This window comes from Monodelphis domestica, chromosome 3 (assembly GCF_027887165.1).
Source record: "Monodelphis domestica isolate mMonDom1 chromosome 3, mMonDom1.pri, whole genome shotgun sequence".
Classification (NCBI taxonomy): Eukaryota; Metazoa; Chordata; class Mammalia; order Didelphimorphia; family Didelphidae; genus Monodelphis; species Monodelphis domestica.
Window position 1 is genome coordinate 438,368,351 of NC_077229.1, and position 21,334 is coordinate 438,389,684.

The window sequence follows — 21,334 nt, forward strand, 5'->3', positions numbered from 1 at the left end:
AACACCTGGAAAAGGACCTAGAGTTCGTTTGAGAAGACACGCCCCCGTACCTAGCCCTACCCTTTTCCCCGCCCACAGGGGTGGAGGGGCGGGGCAGTTCTTTCCTGTCGTCATTTCCGGCTCCCTGTCACTCCCGAGCGAGCAGCAGAGTGTGCGGCTGCAGGAACGGAGCGTGAGTCATCGAGGCCGGCGGCGCCTCCTGCCCTCCCCTCCCCTTCGCTTCCCTCTGTGACCGCGCCGCGGCCCCATCCAAGGCCGAGGGAGCTCGGCGCCACCGAAGCCCGTGCATGCTGTGGGCCGAAGCGGGCCCCGGGGCGGGAAATGGCGGCGTCCCTGACCTCCCCGCAGCTCCAACCCGAGGGAGGCGGACTCCATGCTCAGTGCTCTGCTCCCCCGGGGAAGCTGAGGCGGAGGCGGGCCCTGGTACCGAACTCTCCGCTCTGAAAGAAACCTCAGGCAGCGGCGGAGTGGGCGCGGGCCGGGGGTTGGGGGCCTCGGGTCGGGGCTGCGGTGCGCTTTGCCCGGTACAGGGATGAGGCGGCAGCGTGGGCTTCGCTGGCCCTCAGCTGGGCTCTCTCCTTTGCTCGTGGCTCGCGCGGGACTGGAACGGGCGGGCGTGTGTGTGTGGGGTGCTTTGGGAGATGGCGGGGGGGGGGGGGGGGGGGAGGTGCAGGGAAGGGAAACGCATTGAGAAGAGAAGGAGAAAATGGCGCTTGGAGCAAGTCCCTCCCCTTACCACACACTGAGTCTCCTCCGTTCGTCTCCTGCCATCCCTCCCTGTTGGGCTACCTCCTCTACTTCCCAACCTTCCCTCCATCTCCCGTACCCCCACCCCCAAGCGTCCCCTGCTACAAGCCCCTTCCCAACTGATTGCACGGCGCACCTCCTTCCAAGCTCTTCCTAACCTCATCTTGCAGTTTCTCTTCACCTTTTCATGTTGGATTCCTGGCCTTCTGGTGCTGACTTTACTTATTTATCACCATCCTCTTCTTTTTCCTCCTCAATTTCCTTCTCTCGTCACTCCTGAGTCCTTCCATTCTGAAAGACTAGACACCTTTCCTCACGTTGCACTTATCCTGGACTTATCCTGGACAACGCTTCACTTTGCTTAAATTAGGTTTTGTGTTGGTTAGATATTGTTAAGGAAATTTTGAAAAAGAGCTCAGTTCTTTGAGAAATGCTGTCTTGACAATGAATGTAATTGCGGCTTTTGGGTTTTTTCGATTTTTGTTCTTTTTGACTTTGCATTCTTTACCACTTAACTAGTTCATAATCCAGATGAAATCTGTAGTGCTGTTTTGAGATAATAATTGATAATTATTAAGTATTTTCCAGGGAAATATTTACTAAAGGAGTTCAGTGAGATTATGTTTTGGTAGTTAATTGAAATGGTTTATGCTTAATTACTGATTTTTCATCCTTGCAAAGTACTAAATTCTAGAGTAGAAAATTGTAGTTAATATACCTACAACTGGGAGTGGTGGCAAATAGTGTATTTTTAAAAATTTCATTTAAAATAGATGAATTTTGATAGTTGCAATGTACTACTTTTTTATCCCTTATTTTCAAGCTTTTAACAGTCAAAATTGATAACTGTTTTGAGGATATGGTATGTACTTTTGGAATAAGCTGCCACGGTAGAATGTCCCACTTTTTTCCCTTCACCTTGACCTAATATGGAACACATTGAAGCTTAGTTCTCAAATTTTCAGCTGTACAAGTTGATTACTAATGATTGACTTGAGGAAAAAATTGAAGATAATTCTCATTACTTTGGTTTCTTAGAAAGGGAAAAGAGTCCCCATTTTGGTTTGTGCTAGTAAAACTATCCTGAATTAAAATTTGATGTGTCAAGGCAAGAGGAAGTGTTTTCAAAGTGTAGTAATATTTTAAAGAGGGTGTAAAACATAGTTGGTAATTGTTCTTGGTTTATTAGGAAGTCTTGGGAACAAACTGATTACTTATAACTGAATTGTTAAAACCTATAATTAGTTTAAGGTTAGCACTAGTTAGGAAAAGAAAAGTGACAGGTTGCATTCCTTACCATATAATGCTTTGTCTTCATGCTATGTGAAAATTAAGAATATGTTACTAAAATTAATGTGAAATGCTGTGACAAATAGTTATGCATATAAAAGTTAAGACAAGTCATACTAGTCACCTTACTCAGAAAGCTTTAATGGTTTACCTTCATGAATAGTTGCTGTTGCCTTCAGCTAGGCATTTCAGGACATCCATGATGTAGGCTAAGCCTTTTTTCCCCAATTGCTTCCTTTCATTAAAAGGAGGCTCAATTCAAATCAGATTACCTGTTATTTTCCTAAAAACACCTAATACCTTTTACATTTAAGAGTGGTAGGCTTGGAGTCAGGAAAACCTGAGTTCAAATCTAGATTCAAACATTAGCCAGGTGACCCTAGTTAAAATCACTTATCCCCCTGCCTCAGTTTCCTCAGCTATAAAATGGGGATAAATATTAACACCTTACTTCCATGAGTGGTTGTAAGAATCAAATGGGATGATACTAACTAAGCAAAGTGCTTAACAGTGCTGCTTTCCCCCTTCTCTTTCTTTGAACTTATTTTTCCCTTTTCTATACTTGAGCGCTTCTATATTTTACACATATGTAGCTCCTCAAGGGCCACCTACTTCATGAGGCTTTTAGAGGTCATCTTTCCTCAGCAAGGATTTATCAAGTGCTAACTATGTACCCTGCCCCAGTCGTGAAATGATTTGACTAACCTAAGGTCACCCAATAAAAGTTTAATTTCAAAGCTGGTATTACTTTAAAAAAATAATAGCCAGCATTTATATAGCTTATAAATATGTAATTTTATCCTCAGAACAACACTTGAGAGATAGGTGTTTTTATTATCCCCATTTTACAAAGGAGAAACTGGCAAATGCAGAGGTTAAGTGACGTCTCCAGAGTCACACAGTTAAGTTGTTTGAGATGAGATTTTCAACTATGGTTTTCAGGACTCCTGATCTAGCATTCAGTGGACCTCACCAGCTAGCTCACACATTGTAGTGCCTTTTACACTGTAACCATTTCTGTACTTTGTGGAGCCTGTCATATTCTTTTATTGTAGTTATTTGTGTATTTGCTATCTCTTCCCATTCTATGCTCCTTTCCCTCCTTTTTAGCTCTTGATAATTTCTTGGAAGGCAGCATTCATTCCAGTTTCTCCAGAAAATTTTGCACATAGGAGGCACTGATATTTGTTGATTGAACAAATGTAATCCTATACAGTGAATAATCCTGAATTTCAAATGCTTTTTCTGGTCCTATCTCTCCTTAACAAATATCTTATTGTGTGTGTTCTTTGCTTTCATAGTGGGAAGTAGGGCAGCAGAGGCCAGCTGAGTTAACCCACAGTTCTTTTGTTACAGTTTCATGCAATTTACTACCAACTCAGTTCTTGTCTGCTATTCTCAAATACCTATCTCTTTGCCCTCTTATCTCTACCTCCACTACTACCATCCTTGTACTTACACTTATCTAGGCTGTTACAGAAACCTACTGATTTTTCTGCCTTCATTCTTTTTTCTAATCCATCTTCTAAACTTTGTTCTTCGTAGGCTGTTCAAGGCTGTTCCTTGAATTGCCTCTTGAATTCAGACTTCTTTGGCATTCAAGGCACTATGCAATTTGATGCCCACTATTTTTCAACATCATTTTGTAACTTTTCCCTATTCTAAATTTTCCAAATGCTTCTTCATGAAGGTGGTTAAAAAAACACAAACCCCTTACTTTCTGTTCTAGTAATGACTCTTAAAGACCAGGGTTAAGTGATCACGGATCACTGCCCAAGATCACACATATAGGAAGTATCTGAGGCCAGATGTGAATCCTCATCTCTAGGCTTTGGAACTCTTATCTATTGTGCCACCCCAGCTGCCCCAGCTTCCTGAAATTTTCTCTGATATTATTTCCTTTTGTAGCTATCATAGCATTTTGTTTTGTACCTCTCTGATGTAATGTGATTAATAGGATGATTGATTTAGAACTGAGGAGGGACCTTTTACAGTTGAGAAAACTGGATTCCGGATAGTGATTTACCCAAGGTGGTAAGTGGCAAAGTCAGAATTTGAACACAGGTCTTCTGACTCCAAATTCAGCACTTTCTCCTTTGCACTACATTGCTTCTGAGTTTTATGTGTGGCTGGCTATATCCCCTTCTCTTTCCCCAATAAGGAAGAGGTCTTAAAATTTTTTTATTTCACAACAAGCATTTAATTTTTAAAAAGATTTTATTGTATTTTTCCCCCAGTTACATGTAGACAAATTTAATACTTAATATTTGTTAAGTTGATTATCAAGATGAAAAAATTCCAGGATCATAGAGGAAAATTTAGATGGAGTACAATGCATTTCATTTCCCTCCTTGCTCCCCCTGGGTTCAGGATGCTATTTTTTCACTAGGTAATTTACTGCTATACTCTGTTTAGTTTAGTTTACACAGGCCGGAAGTGTGATTTCTAGCAATGCACCTATTATAGCACTCCAGCTGCCACAGAGATTCTAACATACAGTTATTTGTAGTAGAATATGACTGGTGGCTCTCATAGAGCATGAAATTAAGTTAAAATGACTAGAATAAAATTTAAATTAACTTGTACTTACAGTACATTTTCTTTCTAGGATGCCCAAATCAAAGGAACTTGTTTCTTCAAGCTCATCTGGGAGTGATTCTGACAGTGAAATTGACAAAAAGGTGATTATTTGAAGCAGTTCATTTGCATACTATGTTTGGTGGTAAAACTGTAGAAGTGGTAAGCTGTGCTTCCTTTTTTGTACTAAAAAGAATTTCATAATCAGGAATGATGTTAAAGATCATGTAGTCTTCTAGTTTACATATGAGCAAGTGACTTATTAAAAAACCCCACAAAAGGTAAGATGTTGGAGAGCTAAGATTTAAATCATAATCTTCTGATGGCAAATCTACCACACTAAAGGATTTCTCTATAGGAAAATGGAATGAGAGTGGGTCAATACCACTATATTTCCTAGTTCTTAGTATTAGGAAATCAGTTTCCTTTGTTATAGAGCATGTTGGGATGCATCAGTATGTATGTCAAAGGTCTGTGATTGCATTAGTGTGGGAACAGATCACAGCCTTTATTTCTGTAATTTAGAAGAATTCTTCAAGAGTTGCCTGCCACTTAGGGTTAAATCATTTGTCCATGACCACACAGCTGATGTCAGGTTAATTAGAACCCAGGTCTTCTTTACTCTCTAAGTTTATCATTCTGTCTATTCTGCCGTGTTGCCTATATTCATTCAGTAATGAGGCTAAGATATCCTTGAACACTTTGTAACTTGTAGTTTACTTGATAGTCCTACTCACCACTCCCAAGCCATTGTTTAATGTTATTGATGTTAATTTTACCTATAAAACTTAAAACTGAATTTTATATTTGATTCAGTTCGAATTGTGTGATATTTGAATGGAACTATTTATTTGTAAGTAAATGTAATTTGGAGAGTCAGGTTTTCCAGTAACCATATTCCTTATTTGTTGGGATAACTATAACCCTCCTATTCCTGTCAAAATAATAAGTTTTTTTCAGACTTACATTAGATATCTAATTGGAATTTTCTTAGCTGCCAATTTCTTCTGAAAGCATTTTGTTTCCAGCAAAGGTAACCTGACTGAACTTGTTTGTGATATCCTGTAAGCACATAATATTTAGATTGTGTTTTAGCTTCCAATTTTTTTCATCTATTGTATCTAAGTTTGTTAAATAAAAAGTAGAAGAATTTTGGAATTTGTTATGGTATGTTATACCTTGAAAAGCTATTAGAAATCTTTTACCTTCAGTACTTAAATAAAACTTTAATATTCAAGAAGATATACTAGATGGAATAAAGAGGAAAACTTGATTTGACTAATATGCTTCTAATTTACTCATTAATAGACTTTCATGTGATGAGCTAATTTTTACTACTTAGATTTAAGTGGTACTGCTAATCCTGACTGTGCTTCACTTTAATTCATTGAAGCCTTTTAGTTTTATTGTTTAAATTTTTTTTTAGTTTCTTAGTTTTCTACCCAGTAAAACACTGAACATAATAATTGTATTCATTTTTTGAGAGACAGTATGGTTTATTACTTATAGATTAGACTTCAGAGTCAGTTATGCATATAATTTTATGTAATTCTCATTTCTCTGACATATAATGGCTATGTTAACATTTCAGTACTCTTGCTGTAAGACTGTAAGTTGAAGGGCAGTTAATTCCTTTTGGTAGAAGATATTCCCTGAGGGGCAGCTGGGTGGCTCAGTGGATTGAGAGCCAGGCCTAGAGATGGGAGGTCCTACATTCAAAGCTGGCCTCAGATATTTCCTACCTGTGTGACCTTTTGGCAAATCACTTAATCCTTACTCTTCTGCCTTAGTAATGGTACATAGCATTGATTCTAAGGTGGAAGGTAAGGGTTTAAAAAAAAAAAAGATGTTCCCAGGCCAGGAGTTCTTAATGTCATTGGTTAAATATCTTCTCATTCCTTCATAAAAAAGAAAAAAAAAATTTCCCCAGTGAAAGATCATGACTGCCCTCTACTGATTTTGGGAAGGACCTTTAGTTAAATACTATGTAGGGCTGTTTGACTAATTTTCAGAATGACTAGGAAATTTTTAATATAGCACTGAAAAAATGCCATCATTATTTTAATTACTTCCATAATAATTATGTGTAAATACTTGAGACTTATCTACTGTACAAGTCCAATGTGTTACTACCCGATGTCTTTTTTTTTGTTTATTCACTATATGGTAGGAGTGTTTTAAATTGCCCTCCTCATTATCCATTTTATGCTATGTGATTTGCTCTTAATAAATAATAAAGGATTTAAAAATGAACATAATGGGTGACACATTCCAGGACATAGTTTTAGTCTTTTATTCAAACTGTATTGCCAGTAGTGACTTCAGAGCACCATTGATAACGAATGTCTCCTACCTCTTAGTGGAGATATGAACTATTAGAATTGGCCAATGGACCAATGTGTTCATTTCTTTTGTTTGACTGTATGTATTTGTGTTAAGGAAGAGGTCTTATTCTCATAGGAAATCATTGAAAAATTACATTAGTCTTAGAGAAAAAAAGCATAAGTTAATATATTTAAATAGAAATTTTTATAATTTTACCGTATGTATGCATCTTAATGAATAAATGACATTCCTCCTTTGAAAATGGTGCCCCATTTGGGATTTTGGTTCTTTGTGGTTGTATTACTTGTGGAATCAAGCTGAAATTCAAAATATATTTTATTTTTTTTCTTACTTTGACTAATAAAAAAACATTTTTTTAAGGCAAAGAGGAAAAAGCAAGCTCTTCCAGAAAAACCCATAAAAAAACAAAAGACAGGAGAGAGTTCTAAAGCACCAGCTTCATCCAAGCAAAGTAGCAGCCGAGATGATCATATGTTCCAGGTAAAGATAACAATTTTGTGTTCTTAGAATCAGTACAATTCCCACATATTTTGGGGCTAACAATCATGAAATAAAAGGGAAGTAGAAAGAACGTTTGATTTAAACTGAAAGAACTGTCATTTGAAATCTTGACTAGCATTTACTACCTCTGTAATATTGGGTAAGTGAAAGATTAAGAAACCCCGAGTGTCTGCCCATATAAAATGAGTTTGTCTCTCATAGATTCCCTTCCTAATCTAAATCTGATCTCATATAGTTGTATTACTTTCTTGTTCAGCCATTATAATTGTTTTAGTTGAAAGGATGCAACATTTCGTTGTTCTTTCAAGTGAAATAGTTAAGTGATAAACAACTAGCATTAACTGTGGACTAGCATTAATCTTTAAAGAAAGTGAGTCTTGCTGAACCTTCAAGTATGAATAGACTAAGCAGAAATATTACATTTTAACTGAGGTAATTGAATAATCAGACAAGTAGAAATGAATATCATATGAAGTAGATGATAAGGAAACCTTCATAATTCTAATCAGGAAGTTTATGTTGAGGATTATTGTGAGAAGTATGGCTAGGCAAAGTTAGACTCCATTAATAGGCTTTGAATGCCAGATTAAGGAGTTTGGTCTTGTTTTGATAAGCCATAGGGGAGCCTTTAATAGAGTCTTAAAGAGGGAAATGATTTGATGAAAGCATTTTTTTTTTAGGAAGATTTATCTGGCATTAGTATATAGGATGATGTGTTCCTTGGGGTTAGGAGACAAAATGGCAACTGTACAAAAGACTACTTACCTCTTTCCTATCGGTAGGCCCTTAAACACATATCTGATTGTGATAATCCCATGCTCACCAAAATCAAGTGGTTTCCTATGGCCCCTAGGATAAAATATAATATTCCTCTCTGTTTAGTATTTTAAAAGCCTTAACAATTGGTCCCCAATTTATCTTTCCAGTTCCATTATATTTTATTCTCTTCTGAGGTTCTAAGATCCAGCCAATTGACCTTTTTGGTTCCCTGTTGACTCCTTTCCACTGGTCATTTAGAATCCATTTTCTTAAGCTCTTCCTCATAGAATCCTTCTCTTCCTTCAAAATACAATTTAAGCATCATCACATAAAGCTTTTCCTGATAACCCTCCACTGCCACCAAACTACAATTTATTTTCCTACTTTGTATTTTTTGTCTTTATATCCAGCTTATACTTATATAAGCACTTATCCTTTCTGTTGTTAAGAGTAGAGATTGTTTCTTTGTAGTTGAATCCCCAGTAGGTACTTAAGAATATTTGATCCAACTAGAAGGATGAAATTCTTAAAGGCAGTGGATCAGAGTTATTGTTTTTTTGGTGTTGTTTCTGTGGTCATTATAGTGTAACTTGTTCTGGTTCTGCTTTTTTTTTTTTATCAGTTCCTCAGTGTCCCCAGGTTTCCTTGAATTCATTGTATTTTTTGCTACTTATAGGATACAACATTCTGCACTAGAATAAATATGAGAAGTCTTGGCTGGAAATGTAATTTTTAGAATTTTAGAATTATGGGTGAAAGTGGCAACCCTAAGATTGTATGAACTCTGAAGAAATGAATATATAGGGAGACATTTAGGGGATAGTATAGATTAGAGGCTGCTGTGAAACCTTATGGGTAGAATGTAGAAGAGCAAAGGAGACAGATTGAGAGAAGAAAATTAGAGGGAAAAAGTATCATGGGGATAGAAGAATGTGAGTTTCAAGAGAGGGGTTTTATCAGGTGTATCAGAAATAATAGTGGCTGGCCTTTATGTAATTCTATAAGGTTTTTGAAGCACTTTAGATGCATTATCACATTTGATCTTCACAACTTCCCTTTGATATAAGTATTAGAGATATTACCATTGCCATTTTTCACAAGTCAACTTGACTTCAGAAATCTTAAGTGAGTTATTCATGCTTTATAACTATATATTTAAAGTGATGTTTTTGCCCAGGTCTCTTCAGACACTCAAATATCAAGGCTACCTTCTCAAAAGTTGAGAGAAACAAAGGAGGTCATTAATGATAGCATGGAGCAGTTTTTAGTTGTCTTAGAACATAATTTAAGGACTAGAAGAAAGATTGCCATTCTGACTTCCTCAAGCCCTGAAAAAAATCTGTTCTGGAGGACTAAAATAAGTGATAATCTCCAGTTACAGTAAGGGAGATTTTTCTTTTAGTCACAAATAAGGACTTTATGACTGTAAAGTTTAAAAAAAATTTTTAGACAAAGGTTATTATAGGATTTAATTCACTGAAGCAGCTTGTAAAAAGAAATCCCCCTCTAATGATTTAGAATCCTGTCTCTAGAGACAAATAAATAGATTTGATGAGTACTTAGGTTCTTTTTGTGAAGCTGAAGACAACAGTCATTAGTGACTGATGGCCCGGTGAGCCTGTTTCTGAAGAGCTGATCAAAGTTATGGATAAAAAGTAACCAGTTTGCCTTTTGTGTGTATGCAGGGGTGGAATGGGGCAGGAAACATGATTGTAAGGGAGATGTTTCATATTTTTCCCATCTTCCAATTGTAGGAGCATATGAAAGGGTAAACTACCATAACCAAGTTTTCCTGATTAAATTTAGGAATGTGTCTTGTGATCTTATGTAATGCTTATATGCAATTCAGACTACATGTAATTCTTTGTTGCTGATATAATCTATACATAGAAGAGATATTTGGCAGAGTGGGAATATGTAGTGGTGGTGGCATCTTGGAAGATGGGGATTATTTTATACCCAGTGTTCTGACATTTGAAATACATGAAGATTTTTTTCCATTCTAATGTTGAAATGATAGTATCAGAATTATTATACTTGGCATTTATTTAGTGAATGTAAAAATAAGTACGTTAATGCTTTAGTACTTAAATACCTATTTAGCATCATGCTATGATGTCAAGCACTGTTAGATGGGAATACAAATGAAAAGAATGAAATAGTTCCTGCTTTGCTATGAACTTATATTCTAATGGAAGAGATAAGTAATACATATTAAATATATTCACCATAAAGTTAATAAATACAAGTTTACACAAAATGGTTAAGTATAAGGTAGTTTTGGAAAAAAGGCTCTAGCAGTTGGGAGTATCATGAAAAATTTCATGTAAAAAAAGATGCCTGGTAGCATGTTCAGGAAAGATAGAGACCCTGAGGCATATGTAAGGAGGAAGTGTTTTCCAGGCATGGGAATGGCCAGTGCAAAAGAAGAGAGATGGAAGATAAAAGGGCTGTGTACCAGGAACAGGGAGAAGGTCACAAGAGTACAGAAGGGGTGCAGTATTCAATGAGTGTGAAAAGATAGGTTGGGGGTCAGGTTGTTAAAGGCTAAATAGAGAATTTTGCCTTTGGAAACTGTTTGACTTGGTTAAATTGGAGAGGCGCACAGTTAGGTCTCTACTTAAAGAAAATCACTTTGGTAGGGGTTTGTGCAGTATAGCTTGGAGTGGGGAGAGACTTAAGGCAAGGCAATTACAATATAAGCAAAAGGTGATAAAGCCCTGAATTGAAGTGGTAGCTATGTGAATGGAGAGGGTATAGAGGGAAAAGAGAAAAGGTCTTTGAATGGGAGAATACCCACAGTTAGAGGGCATGACATGGATGATGAGCTAACAAGAGGCTGAGGAGGTAGAGAGTGATATCTATCCAAAAGGGTAGAGAATATCTGGGAGGAGAAAGTGGACTGCAGTGTCAGCTGTAATGAGTTATCTGCTAACCCTTTAGAGTTGAAAAGGACATCAGCAGTCATCTAATGGACACATACTCTAAAAGAATCTTCATTATAATCTAACAAGTGGTCATTGACTCTGCGTGAAGATCTATAAAAATTGGAAACCTTCTCAAAACACTTCTCAAAGCAATCCATTCCAGTTCTGGACAGCTATAGTTTGCCTCACAGTAATTTCCATCCATTGATTCTGGGTCTTTTATACTGTGCCAAACAAAACTAGGCTAATTGCTTTCCCACATTTTAGATACTTAAAACAGCTGTCATATCCCCCCCCCCCCTTTTTTTGAGAATTATATTTAATTAGTTAATTTAGAACATTTTCCCTTGGTTACAGGAATCATATTCTTTCCCTCCCCCCACCCCTTCCTGTAGCTGATGCACAATTCCATTGGGTTTTACATGTGTCCTTGATCAGAATTTATTTCCATGTTGTTGTTTGCACTAGGATGTTCATTTAGAGTCTACATCCCCAATCATATCCCTCTCGACCTATGTAATCAATATCCCTCTCGACCTATGTAATCAAGCAGTTGTTTTTCTTAGGTGTTTCTGCTCCCACAGTTTTTCCTCTGACTATGGATAGTGTTCTTTCTTGTAGATTCCTCTGAGTTGTTTTGAATCACTGTATTGCCACTAATGGAGAAGTCCATTATATTTGATTGTACCACAGTATTTCAGTCTCTGTGTACAATGTTCTCCTGGTTCTGCTCCTCTCACTCTGCATCACTTCCTGGAGTTTGTGAGCACACAATTTGTTCAGCCATTCCCCAACTGAAGGGCACCCCCTCATTTTCCAATTTTTTGCCACCACAAATTGTGTAGCTATGAATATTCTTGTATAAGTTGTCATATCCCTTTTGAATCCTCTCTTGGCTAAGCATTCTCAGTTCCTTTAACCAGGCCTATTATCACATGGACTCGTCTCCATTCTGGTTGTCCTTCTCTGTAGCATATCAGTGTGCTTCTTAAATTATTGTCTCCACAACTACAGAAGGACTTACTCCTCTGAGCTCTGTCTTTGTATTTGCAGATCAAGATTTTACTTTTGCTTTTTTTTTCAACATATCACATTGCTAACTCACTGAATTTGTAATTCACTAGAATGTACAGATTTTTTTCCGACAAAATATTAACTAGTTATGTTTCACCAATCCTGTACCTGTGAAGTTAATATTTTGTGCCCAAGTGTAAGACTTTACATTTATTCTTCTTGGCTTTTATCTTGTGAGGTTTGGCCCAATATTCTAACATGTTAAGATCTTTTTGGATACTGATTCCATCATCCAGTGTTATTCTTCCTAGCTGTGTGTTAACATATACATTTGACAAAGGTGATTAAAAACCTGGCCCTTTGAATGATAAGAAGAGGGTAAATATAAGAATTTTTGTGGAGGGAGAAAGACTTGGCAGCTGATTAGGTATTTTATGTTTATTTATAAACCCTTACTTTCTGTCTTAGAAACATTTCTAAGACAGAAGGGCAAGGACTAGGTAAACAAGGTTAAGTGACTTACCCAGGATCACACAGAGCTAGGAAGTATCTGAGGCAAGATTTGAACCTAGGTCCTCCTGACTCCAGACCTGGCATTTTTTTCTACTGAGTCACTTAGTTGCCCCAATTAGATATTTTAGGAATATAGAGAATGCTGAATTGAGGATGACTGGAAAGATTATAGTGCCATTAACAAATGGAGGGGTTTGGAAGAGGGTAGTCTTTGATCAGAAATGTTATAAGTTTTATTTTAGACATGTACACAAATACCCCTTTATCAGTCCTTTTACTGTCCTCCCCAAACCCCCCCAATACTTGCTAGACTACTTAATGGATGGGAATTTTTGAGTAAGAGTCTATTAAGTCTCTTCTGTGGCACGGAAGTGATCTCTGGATTCTGAAGGCTATGCCACAGGAGTACAAGCCCTGGAAAGTAGCAAACAAGCAGAGAAAGGCTTTGGATACAGGTTGGGCCACATACTGCTATTTGAGGACTACTCTGATTAAATTTGGAAAGGCCGGTTGCTAGAAGATTAGCTACCAGATGATTTCTTTTACCATGGTAACTAACAAAATAATCTCTAAGGTGTGAAGTAGGAATGTTATTTGTGTCATCCAAAAAAATTACAAAAAAGGTAACTTGGAATAAATGAAACTGAAAAGATTCTGCACAAAATTAATGCACCTAAGATAAGGAAGGAGGTGATACAGTGGGAAAAGAGTCTTTGTATAAATCTTTGACAAAATTTGATATTGTTACAAGGGAATCACTTTAAAAGACTGATATATATTAATTTAAGGTCGCCAAGGAATCAGCTATGTAATTCCTAAATGAAAAACTCAAGTCAGCCGTCAGCTTTTTTTGGAGTTTAATTACAATAGGAGTAAGAAAGGAATTAGAGATATAGAGAGAGAGAGAAAGGGGAGAGAAGGGAATAGGGCTTAAATACCCCTTCTGTTTAGGCTGGGCCAAAAGGCCCAAGCCCTTAGATAGCTGGGGCAAAGAAAAGAGATCAGTCCCTATTACTCACGTGTCCAAAATGGAGAAACAGTCTCAGAGGCCCCCACCTTCAGCTTCCTTCAGAGCAAGCTTCCTCAGACCCCAGGAACCACCCCGACCAAAAACTCAACCACCCCAGTCTCCAGACCCTCCTATCTTTAAGGACACCATCCAAGTTGCCTCCCCTCAGTCCTCACATCTACCAATCACTCTTCATCAATTTCCCTGTCAATGGAGGCTCTCGCTTAACCCAGGACCGCCCAGAGGTTTCTGGCTTTTGCACATGTCTGTTGAAGGTCATATTTTTCAAATGATTAAATCTTTACTCTTTTGTTACAGCCCTTTCTAAATCCTGTTAACTTGAGTATGGTAGAGATTGGAATAATTAAATTTTGATCTAGGCTGCAGCCCTTACTCAATCCTATTAGGACTGAATAGGGTGGAGATTTATTCCAAGTATCTCCATTGTATCAATTCTAAAATCAATCAAGACTCAAAGAAATTCCTGTTCTATGCTTAAGCATAGGTCAAAGTCCTTTCCATTGTTCAGCAAAAGGTTTTCTGTCCTAAAGTAATCTTAAGAAGGGAAGAGAAGGAACCTCCCATGCCAATGGAGTTCCCATTCCAATAGACTATCAGTAAGAAATTTTCCAAGTATGAAATATCCCAATGGTGAAATTTCCAACATTTATAAGTCTAAGGAAATTTGAGGTTTACAATATTCAACGTATGTAAATAATTGATAAATATGTATATAGAACTAATGAATGCATATATATATATATATATATATATATATATATATATATATATATATATACGTAGTAGCCATTTCTCTAGATTAAATAATTAAAGGATATAAACAAACGGTTCTTAAAAGATTTGGAAAACATTTGCAACCACAGGAAGAATATTCTAAATCATAATAATAAGAGAAATGAAAATCAAAACAACTTTGACTTCACTTTATAGTCTGTAAATTGTTAAAGATGATAAAATGGCAATGTGTTAGAATGGTTGTGGAATGATAGGCACAGTAATAACAGTGATGGTGGATTTGTGAAATAGTACAACCATTTTGAAAAGCAATTTGAGGGCAGCTAGGTGGCTCAGTGGATTGAGAGCTAGGCCCAGAGACAGAAGGTCCCGAGTTCAAATGTGACCTCTGACACTTTCTGGCTATGTGACCCTGGGTAAGTCACTTAGCCCCCATTGCCTAACCCTTACCACTTTTCTGCCTTGGAACCAATACACAGTATTGATTCTAAGACAGAAGCTAAGGTTTAAAAAAAAAATAAAAGCAATTTGAAATTATGCAAGTAAAGTGACTAAGATGCCCATATCTTGATAATTCATTTATAACCCAGATCAAATTGTTTACCACTTCTGAGAGGGGAGGAGGAGGGTGGAGGAGAGGGAAGGAGATAGCAGATAGACAATTTGGATCTCATAATTTCAGAAAACATTGAAAATTGTTATTACATGTAATTGGAAAAAATATTTTTGAATTATTAAAAATTTCATATTCTGAACCTAAAATTTACTGAGCCTTATTATACTCTAGGGATAAACTATCAGTGAGAAGAAAATCCCCATATACACCAAAATATTTGAAGCAGAATTTAATTTATTATTTTTTCCCCAATTATATGCACTAACAATTTTCAATACACATTTTCCAAAACTTTGAGATCTACCCTTTCCCTCCTTCCTTCTCAAGATGGCAAGTAATTTAATCTGGGCTGTACATATATGATCATAGCAGCATTTTTATAAGAGCAAAGTATTGGAAACAAAATAAATGTCCATTGATGGGGAATGGCTGAACATATTTGGTACACAAATATAAGGGAATATTATTTGACTGTTAGAAATAATATGTGATAAATATAGAGAAGCCCAGAAAGATTTATATGAACTGACTCAGAATGAAGTAAACAGAACCAAGAAATCAATCTATTCAGTAATTATAACTATTAAATGAAAACAACCACACACAGACCAAAAAAGATCAGAAGTGAATGTAAAAATTATGAACATAAACATAACTATAATGAAGATAAATGAGGGGAAACCTACCACCTACTCATTTGCAGAGGTGGGCGGTCCCATTTTTTTGGACTTTTTCAGTGTATCCATCATGATTTTTTTCTCCCTTATAAAAAAATGCTACTTGTTATATGGGATGGTTTTCTGTGAAGGAGCTTAGGGGAGGAATACTGTGATGATAAAAGAAGTAGAAGAGAACAATAAAAATTTATTAAAAAGAAACCTAAGGGGGCAGCTGGGTGGCTCAGTAGATTAAGAGTTAGGCCTAGAAATGGGTTCAGATCTGGCCTGAGACACTTCCTAGCTTTGTAACTAGATAAATCACTGTTCTCCATTGCCTAGCCAACTTGCTTTTCTGCCTTGAAACCAATGCACAGTCAAATTGATTCTAAGGGGAATGGTATGGTTTAAAAACCAAAACCCCCCAAAACTAAAAGGTTTCTTTTCTAAATTTATTAATACAAATATTATAAATGATCTTTGTTCCTAGTTATTTTTGAAAATATTTTGAAGACTTGTGAAAAAAAATTTTATTGAACTTTATTAGGTATATAATTTGACTTCATTGAGAACAATAGTAAAATGTTAGTCTTGAGATTTTCATAATCAAAAAGTAGAATCAGGTTGCTTTAGTGAAATATGTAATGATTAATGTGACTTAAGACTGAACACAATTTATCATGTGAATAAATATGGAAATTTTATTTACAGATTGGGAAAATGAGATATGTCAGTGTACGGGACTTTAAAGGAAAAGTCCTAATTGATATTAGAGAATACTGGATGGATCAGGAAGGTGAAATGAAACCTGGTAGAAAAGGTGAGTTGTTTTTTTTTTCTTTGAAAGATAACTATAGGAATTAAAGATGGCTCGATACTTACCATGGGGTCTAAAGAATACATTTAGTACAGAATTTAGAAGGTTCTTGTCTCTAGAATTTGCCTGAGACCTAATTATTCTCATTTCTCAATAGGAAATCTTATCCTTAATATGAAGACTAAATCTCCTCTTTATATATTTATATTAATGTAGAGTAAGAAAATAAATCCTTTTCTAAAGCCCCCTTTGGGCCTGTAGGTGGTGACCATATCTTCTTCTAGACTATGCCAGTGCACTGTGTTATAGCACATACATACTGGAAAGACTTCAACATATGGAACTAATAATAGACTGTCATTAATCTTGTTAACCAGAAAATTGGTTTGAATGTTTGAATTTTTGGCCACAGAGTCATGAAACCATCTACTGAGGCATGGAAGAATTGTGAATTATCAGTGGGAAGAGTACTTTCACTGATGAAATTCTAAAAATGATGAGATTAACTTTATCCTATTAATCCTAGCCAATCTATTCCAATTATATATATATATATATATATATATATATATATTCTATTTAGGAATTTAAAAAAAAGTAACATTTTTGACAGTTCCTAGGCTAGAAAACTTCTAGGACAACCCTTTATAATTCATCAAGTTGAGGTTTTATAGCACTTGTTAGGATAATTAGAGACTATTGGACTGTCGCAAAGTGTTGGGAATACTATTTTTTTAGTTTCCCTTCCCTAGAAGGGACATATTTTCTGTCTTTGATCTGTAATTAATTGTTGCTATTTACCCCAATCCCTGACCTTTACTTCATCTTGTTCTTACATCTGTTTTTATTGAAATCTTCTTTGTTTATTCAAGAAGCAATTGTTGAGCACCTGTTTTATCGAGCCCCATATTAGGTATCACAAAAGAAAGAAAAGGCTTACTCTTTGCTCTTGAATTAGGGAAATAGCTCAATTCATTTTTCACTTCGGCAAACATTTAAGGATTGTTTGTGTACAGAACATTGTGTTAGGTACTTGGGAATAGACAGTTTAGATAAGATATGTTCTCCATCTTGGGCAATAATAATAAAAGTTCAAAACTTTAAAGTTTACAAAACACTGTCTTTGAAATGTGTTTTTGAGTAGTGTATGTTATAGATGGCGAACAACCTCATAGAGGTTACTTGCCTGGGTGACCAAATCCCTATTAAGTTCCAGGAGTGGAGATTCAATTCCAGGGCTCCCTGCTCTTAAGACTCTTAAGGCATCCTACATTGCTGAATTTAGTGGGGTGGATAAGAGAAAAACACAAATAAATATAACATGCTTAATTACATAAAGTATTTTATGTGGGTTAAGGGGCGGAGGCTAGTGAGTAGAAATTAGGGAAGTTTTCATGGAGGAAATAGCATGATATTTGACTTCTAATGGATGATGGGTAGGAAAGCAATAGGTTAAGTCGAAAGAGAGCAGGCTTTGTAGACAGAAGAGATAATAACCAACATTTATATAGAGTTCTAAAGTTTACATATATAATTTCATTTGACTTTTTTCACAGTGACCTTGGAAGGTAGGTGTTACTACCATTTTATAATAGAGAAAGCTGAGCCTGAAGGAAGTTAAATGATTTGCCTTGGTTTATACACCTGAGGCAGGATTTGAATTCAGGTCTGTGTATTTCCCAAGCTCACCATATTCTGTTCATTATACCCAAAGGTATAGAATTGACAAATTTCAGAATGTACCAGGGGAAGAAAATAGTTTTGTTTGTTTGGTGCTTAGGATGGATTGGGAAAGGGGTGGGGTGGGGAATAATTAGTCTGGCATTTGAATGAAGAATAGATTAGAAGGAGGAAGAATTGAAGTCCTAAAATGTATTAGGAGGCCATTATGATGGACTAAATGGATTCTGTTGAGGAATAATAGTAGCAATGGAAATTAAAAAAGGAGGGGACAGTTTTTAAACTTATGGAGATAGAATGAAAGTACTTGTTACTAGTCACAGCTAGGTAGCTCATTGGATAGTCAGGCCTAGAGTTGAGAGGTGCCTTGGATTCCTCTGACACTTCCTAGCTGTGTGACCCTGGGCAAATCACTTAAACCTAATTGCCTAGCCCTTACCACTATTGATTCTGGGACAGAAAGTAAGAGTTAAAAATTAAAAAACCAAAGTACTTGTTACTGATTAGATATGAGCGATGAGTAAGAAGGAAGAGTCAAAGATGACCCCATGGCTTCAGATTTGTGAGACTGTGGGTGGTGGTGCCAAAAAGAGAATTGATTTGATAGGGATGCAGATAAAATGGGCTCCGATTTGGATACTGATTTAGAAGTGCCAGTGATGATTGTGTATAGTTAGGGAGAGAGGTTCAGACTGGGTATATAAATTTGAGATTTACATGCATAGAAGGGATTCTTGCATGTTATGGAAGTATATGAGTTTGCCTGGGGATGAGAATGCAGAGAAAAGAGAAGAAAGCTAAGGTTGGGACCTGGGGAGAAGTTTAATGGGTTGGTAAGGCGATGAAGGTCTTAATATAAGGCATAATTAGAGAGAGGTAATAAAATCAGTAGTGGTTGGTGAGTCTTTGAGTCCAAGGTAAAAGTCATTCTGTAATAGAAGTAATACACATCAAACGGTTAGAGAACCTTGGCAAAGCAGCCGTGTGAACATACGCACAGTCATTTGGATTGCCTCAAAATGTTAGCTTGAGCTTATTTTCTCTATTCCTTACCCATCTTCTCTGTCTTTTGGAGTGTGCTGCTTGCCCCCCCCCCCATTTTTTTTTCATTGTCTTGTATATGGTATTATTAAACTTTCTTGTCTTTTCTATAATATTTCTATCACCTTTTAAATGTTTTTGTTCAGGTCAAGTCTTGAATATTGATGTCTCACTTGCCTTATTTCGTCATTTTGCTTTCAGCAGTAGTCAGACCATGTTATTGTCAAATTTTTTGTTGTAAATGTTAAAACTATTTGAAGTTTAAATAGCCTTTCTCTAGTTCGTTAATGCATTTCAAATTTTTATTTCCCCTGTGCATACAGAAATCTTCAAAATTTAATTTTTCTCCATTTATTTACTCATAGAATTAATGTGTTAAATATTAGAGGTTTGAAAAATAAAATAATATAAAATACTTGCTTTAATGAATTTATATCCAAATTTAGACAGTGAAAGAATGTATAGCTCTAATAATTAATTGCATACATTAACAATAGTTAATTACACACATAGTAAATTTCTTAGTGTACCATATATTTTCATTGGCTTAGCTTCTAGATAGTACAAATGAAATGTACTTTCTTTGATATCTGCCTATGATTACCATTTCATTTGTTCTGCTAGATTTTGTAACCTTCAGAATTTAGTCAAATGTGAGTAGGGTGTTACATACTACTTAATGAGTAAATAAAATTTAAAGAAGAAATACTACTTAATGCATCTTATACTTTATATTCTCCCAAGTTAACTGCATCAGAGATGTTCAAAGAGTCCTGGCCTGGGGCATGTTTCCTGGGAGCTGATTAAGACATTAGAACCTTGCTGGGTGCTGGATTTGGTTGTTACTTTAGTAAATTTGTACATTCTTGCTTGACTTGCTGATTTCCTAATGACTATTACAGCTGCATATTGTCATTTGCTCTGATCCCTTAGCAAGATTGCAAATGAATCAAAGTGAATATGCTATGTAAGAGTAATAATGATCTTATGTGGCTTGGGCAGAGAAGACTGGAAAAACCGAGAATGCTACATAGCATTAAAACATTAAAAAAAAATTCTTAATGGTATCTAAGATTGGTAATTTAAAATTTAAAATATGATGTTTCAGTTGGAAAATTTCATTTGTAAAGATCTGTACTGAAAATACATCTTAACTATATTTTTAAAAAAATGTGTTTTAGGTATTTCTTTAAATCCAGAACAATGGAGCCAGCTGAAGGAACAGATTTCTGATATTGATGATGCAGTAAGAAAACTGTAAAATCAGAGCCATATGAAACCTGTACTGTTTTAGTTGTTTTAATCAGTCTTTTTACATTGGCTTTTGTTTTCTAAACTATTTGTTTTCCAAGCTATTGTATATTTGGATTGCAAAACAATTTGTAAGATGAATCCTTTTTTTTTTTAAATGTGCATTAAAAGTGTATTCTGAGTGAAGCTAATTGTCTATACTTTATTAAAAAGGAATGCTTTGCATCCACTCCCTGGTGTAAAATAAAATCAAGTAATAAAATCTAACTGTTGTGGCCTTTTTTGATCAGAAGTGTTGGTTTACTGGTAAGGCCAATATGAATAATTGGTAGGTCTTTTAATTTCAGTTTAACTAATGTTCAGGAGTCATTGAATAGTATGGAATTTAACAGTAAACATTTGATTTGTGAAAGCTAGAGCTTATCTTTTCTCTTTAAAATATCCAAATATCCAAAATTGATTTGACTTTTTTTTACTGTCATACTTTTACTTCTTCCTCTTGGGTGGCTTATCCTTTTGACACTTAGTTTTCACTTCTTTCCTTTAATGATAATAATGCTAATTTTTAGGGACTTCAGTAGAACTATTGAAATACTAAGATATAACTCATTAAGGTACCAGTTGTCAATTTAAACACTGTATATGGAAGCCTTACAATTAATTCTACTGTAATAAATATTGCTTTACACTTGAAAAATCAACATTGCTTGTATTTATCTTAAGCAAGTATATGTTAACTACCCCAGAGTTCTGTGTGGTTACCAAGCCACCTTGTTTAATCTGCAGAAAATTATGATATGAAAATCCTAATTTGCCTTTAATTTTAAAAGATGT

The 21,334-nt window shown here is 35.9% G+C and overlaps 1 protein-coding gene across 2 annotated transcripts; it reads left to right on the forward strand.

Moving 5' to 3' along the window:
* The first annotated feature begins 58 nt into the window (after positions 1–58).
* On the forward strand, positions 59–20,767 carry SUB1 (SUB1 regulator of transcription). 2 transcript variants are annotated; one of them, XM_001365691.5, is made up of 5 exons: positions 59–172; positions 4,646–4,718; positions 7,321–7,440; positions 16,423–16,531; positions 20,431–20,767. In XM_001365691.5, exons 2-5 carry the CDS (start codon positions 4,647–4,649, stop codon positions 20,508–20,510), a joined length of 381 nt encoding a protein of 126 aa, XP_001365728.1. In that variant the 5' UTR covers positions 59–172; position 4,646; the 3' UTR covers positions 20,511–20,767. The 2 variants fall into 2 exon arrangements, with proteins under 2 accessions (XP_001365728.1, XP_056680511.1); XM_056824533.1 differs by having other exon boundaries at positions 162–423.
* The last annotated feature ends 567 nt before the right edge of the window (positions 20,768–21,334 follow it).

Excerpts from the sequence above, each read along its gene's own strand:
- SUB1 (XM_001365691.5), top strand. The coding sequence starts at position 4,647 with ATGCCCAAATCAAAGGAACTTGTTTCTTCAAGCTCATCTGGGAGTGAT. Across the intron at positions 7,441-16,422 it reads GAGATGATCATATGTTCCAG|ATTGGGAAAATGAGATATGT; the intron begins GTAAAGATAACA and ends TTTTATTTACAG. Across the intron at positions 16,532-20,430 it reads AATGAAACCTGGTAGAAAAG|GTATTTCTTTAAATCCAGAA; the intron begins GTGAGTTGTTTT and ends AATGTGTTTTAG.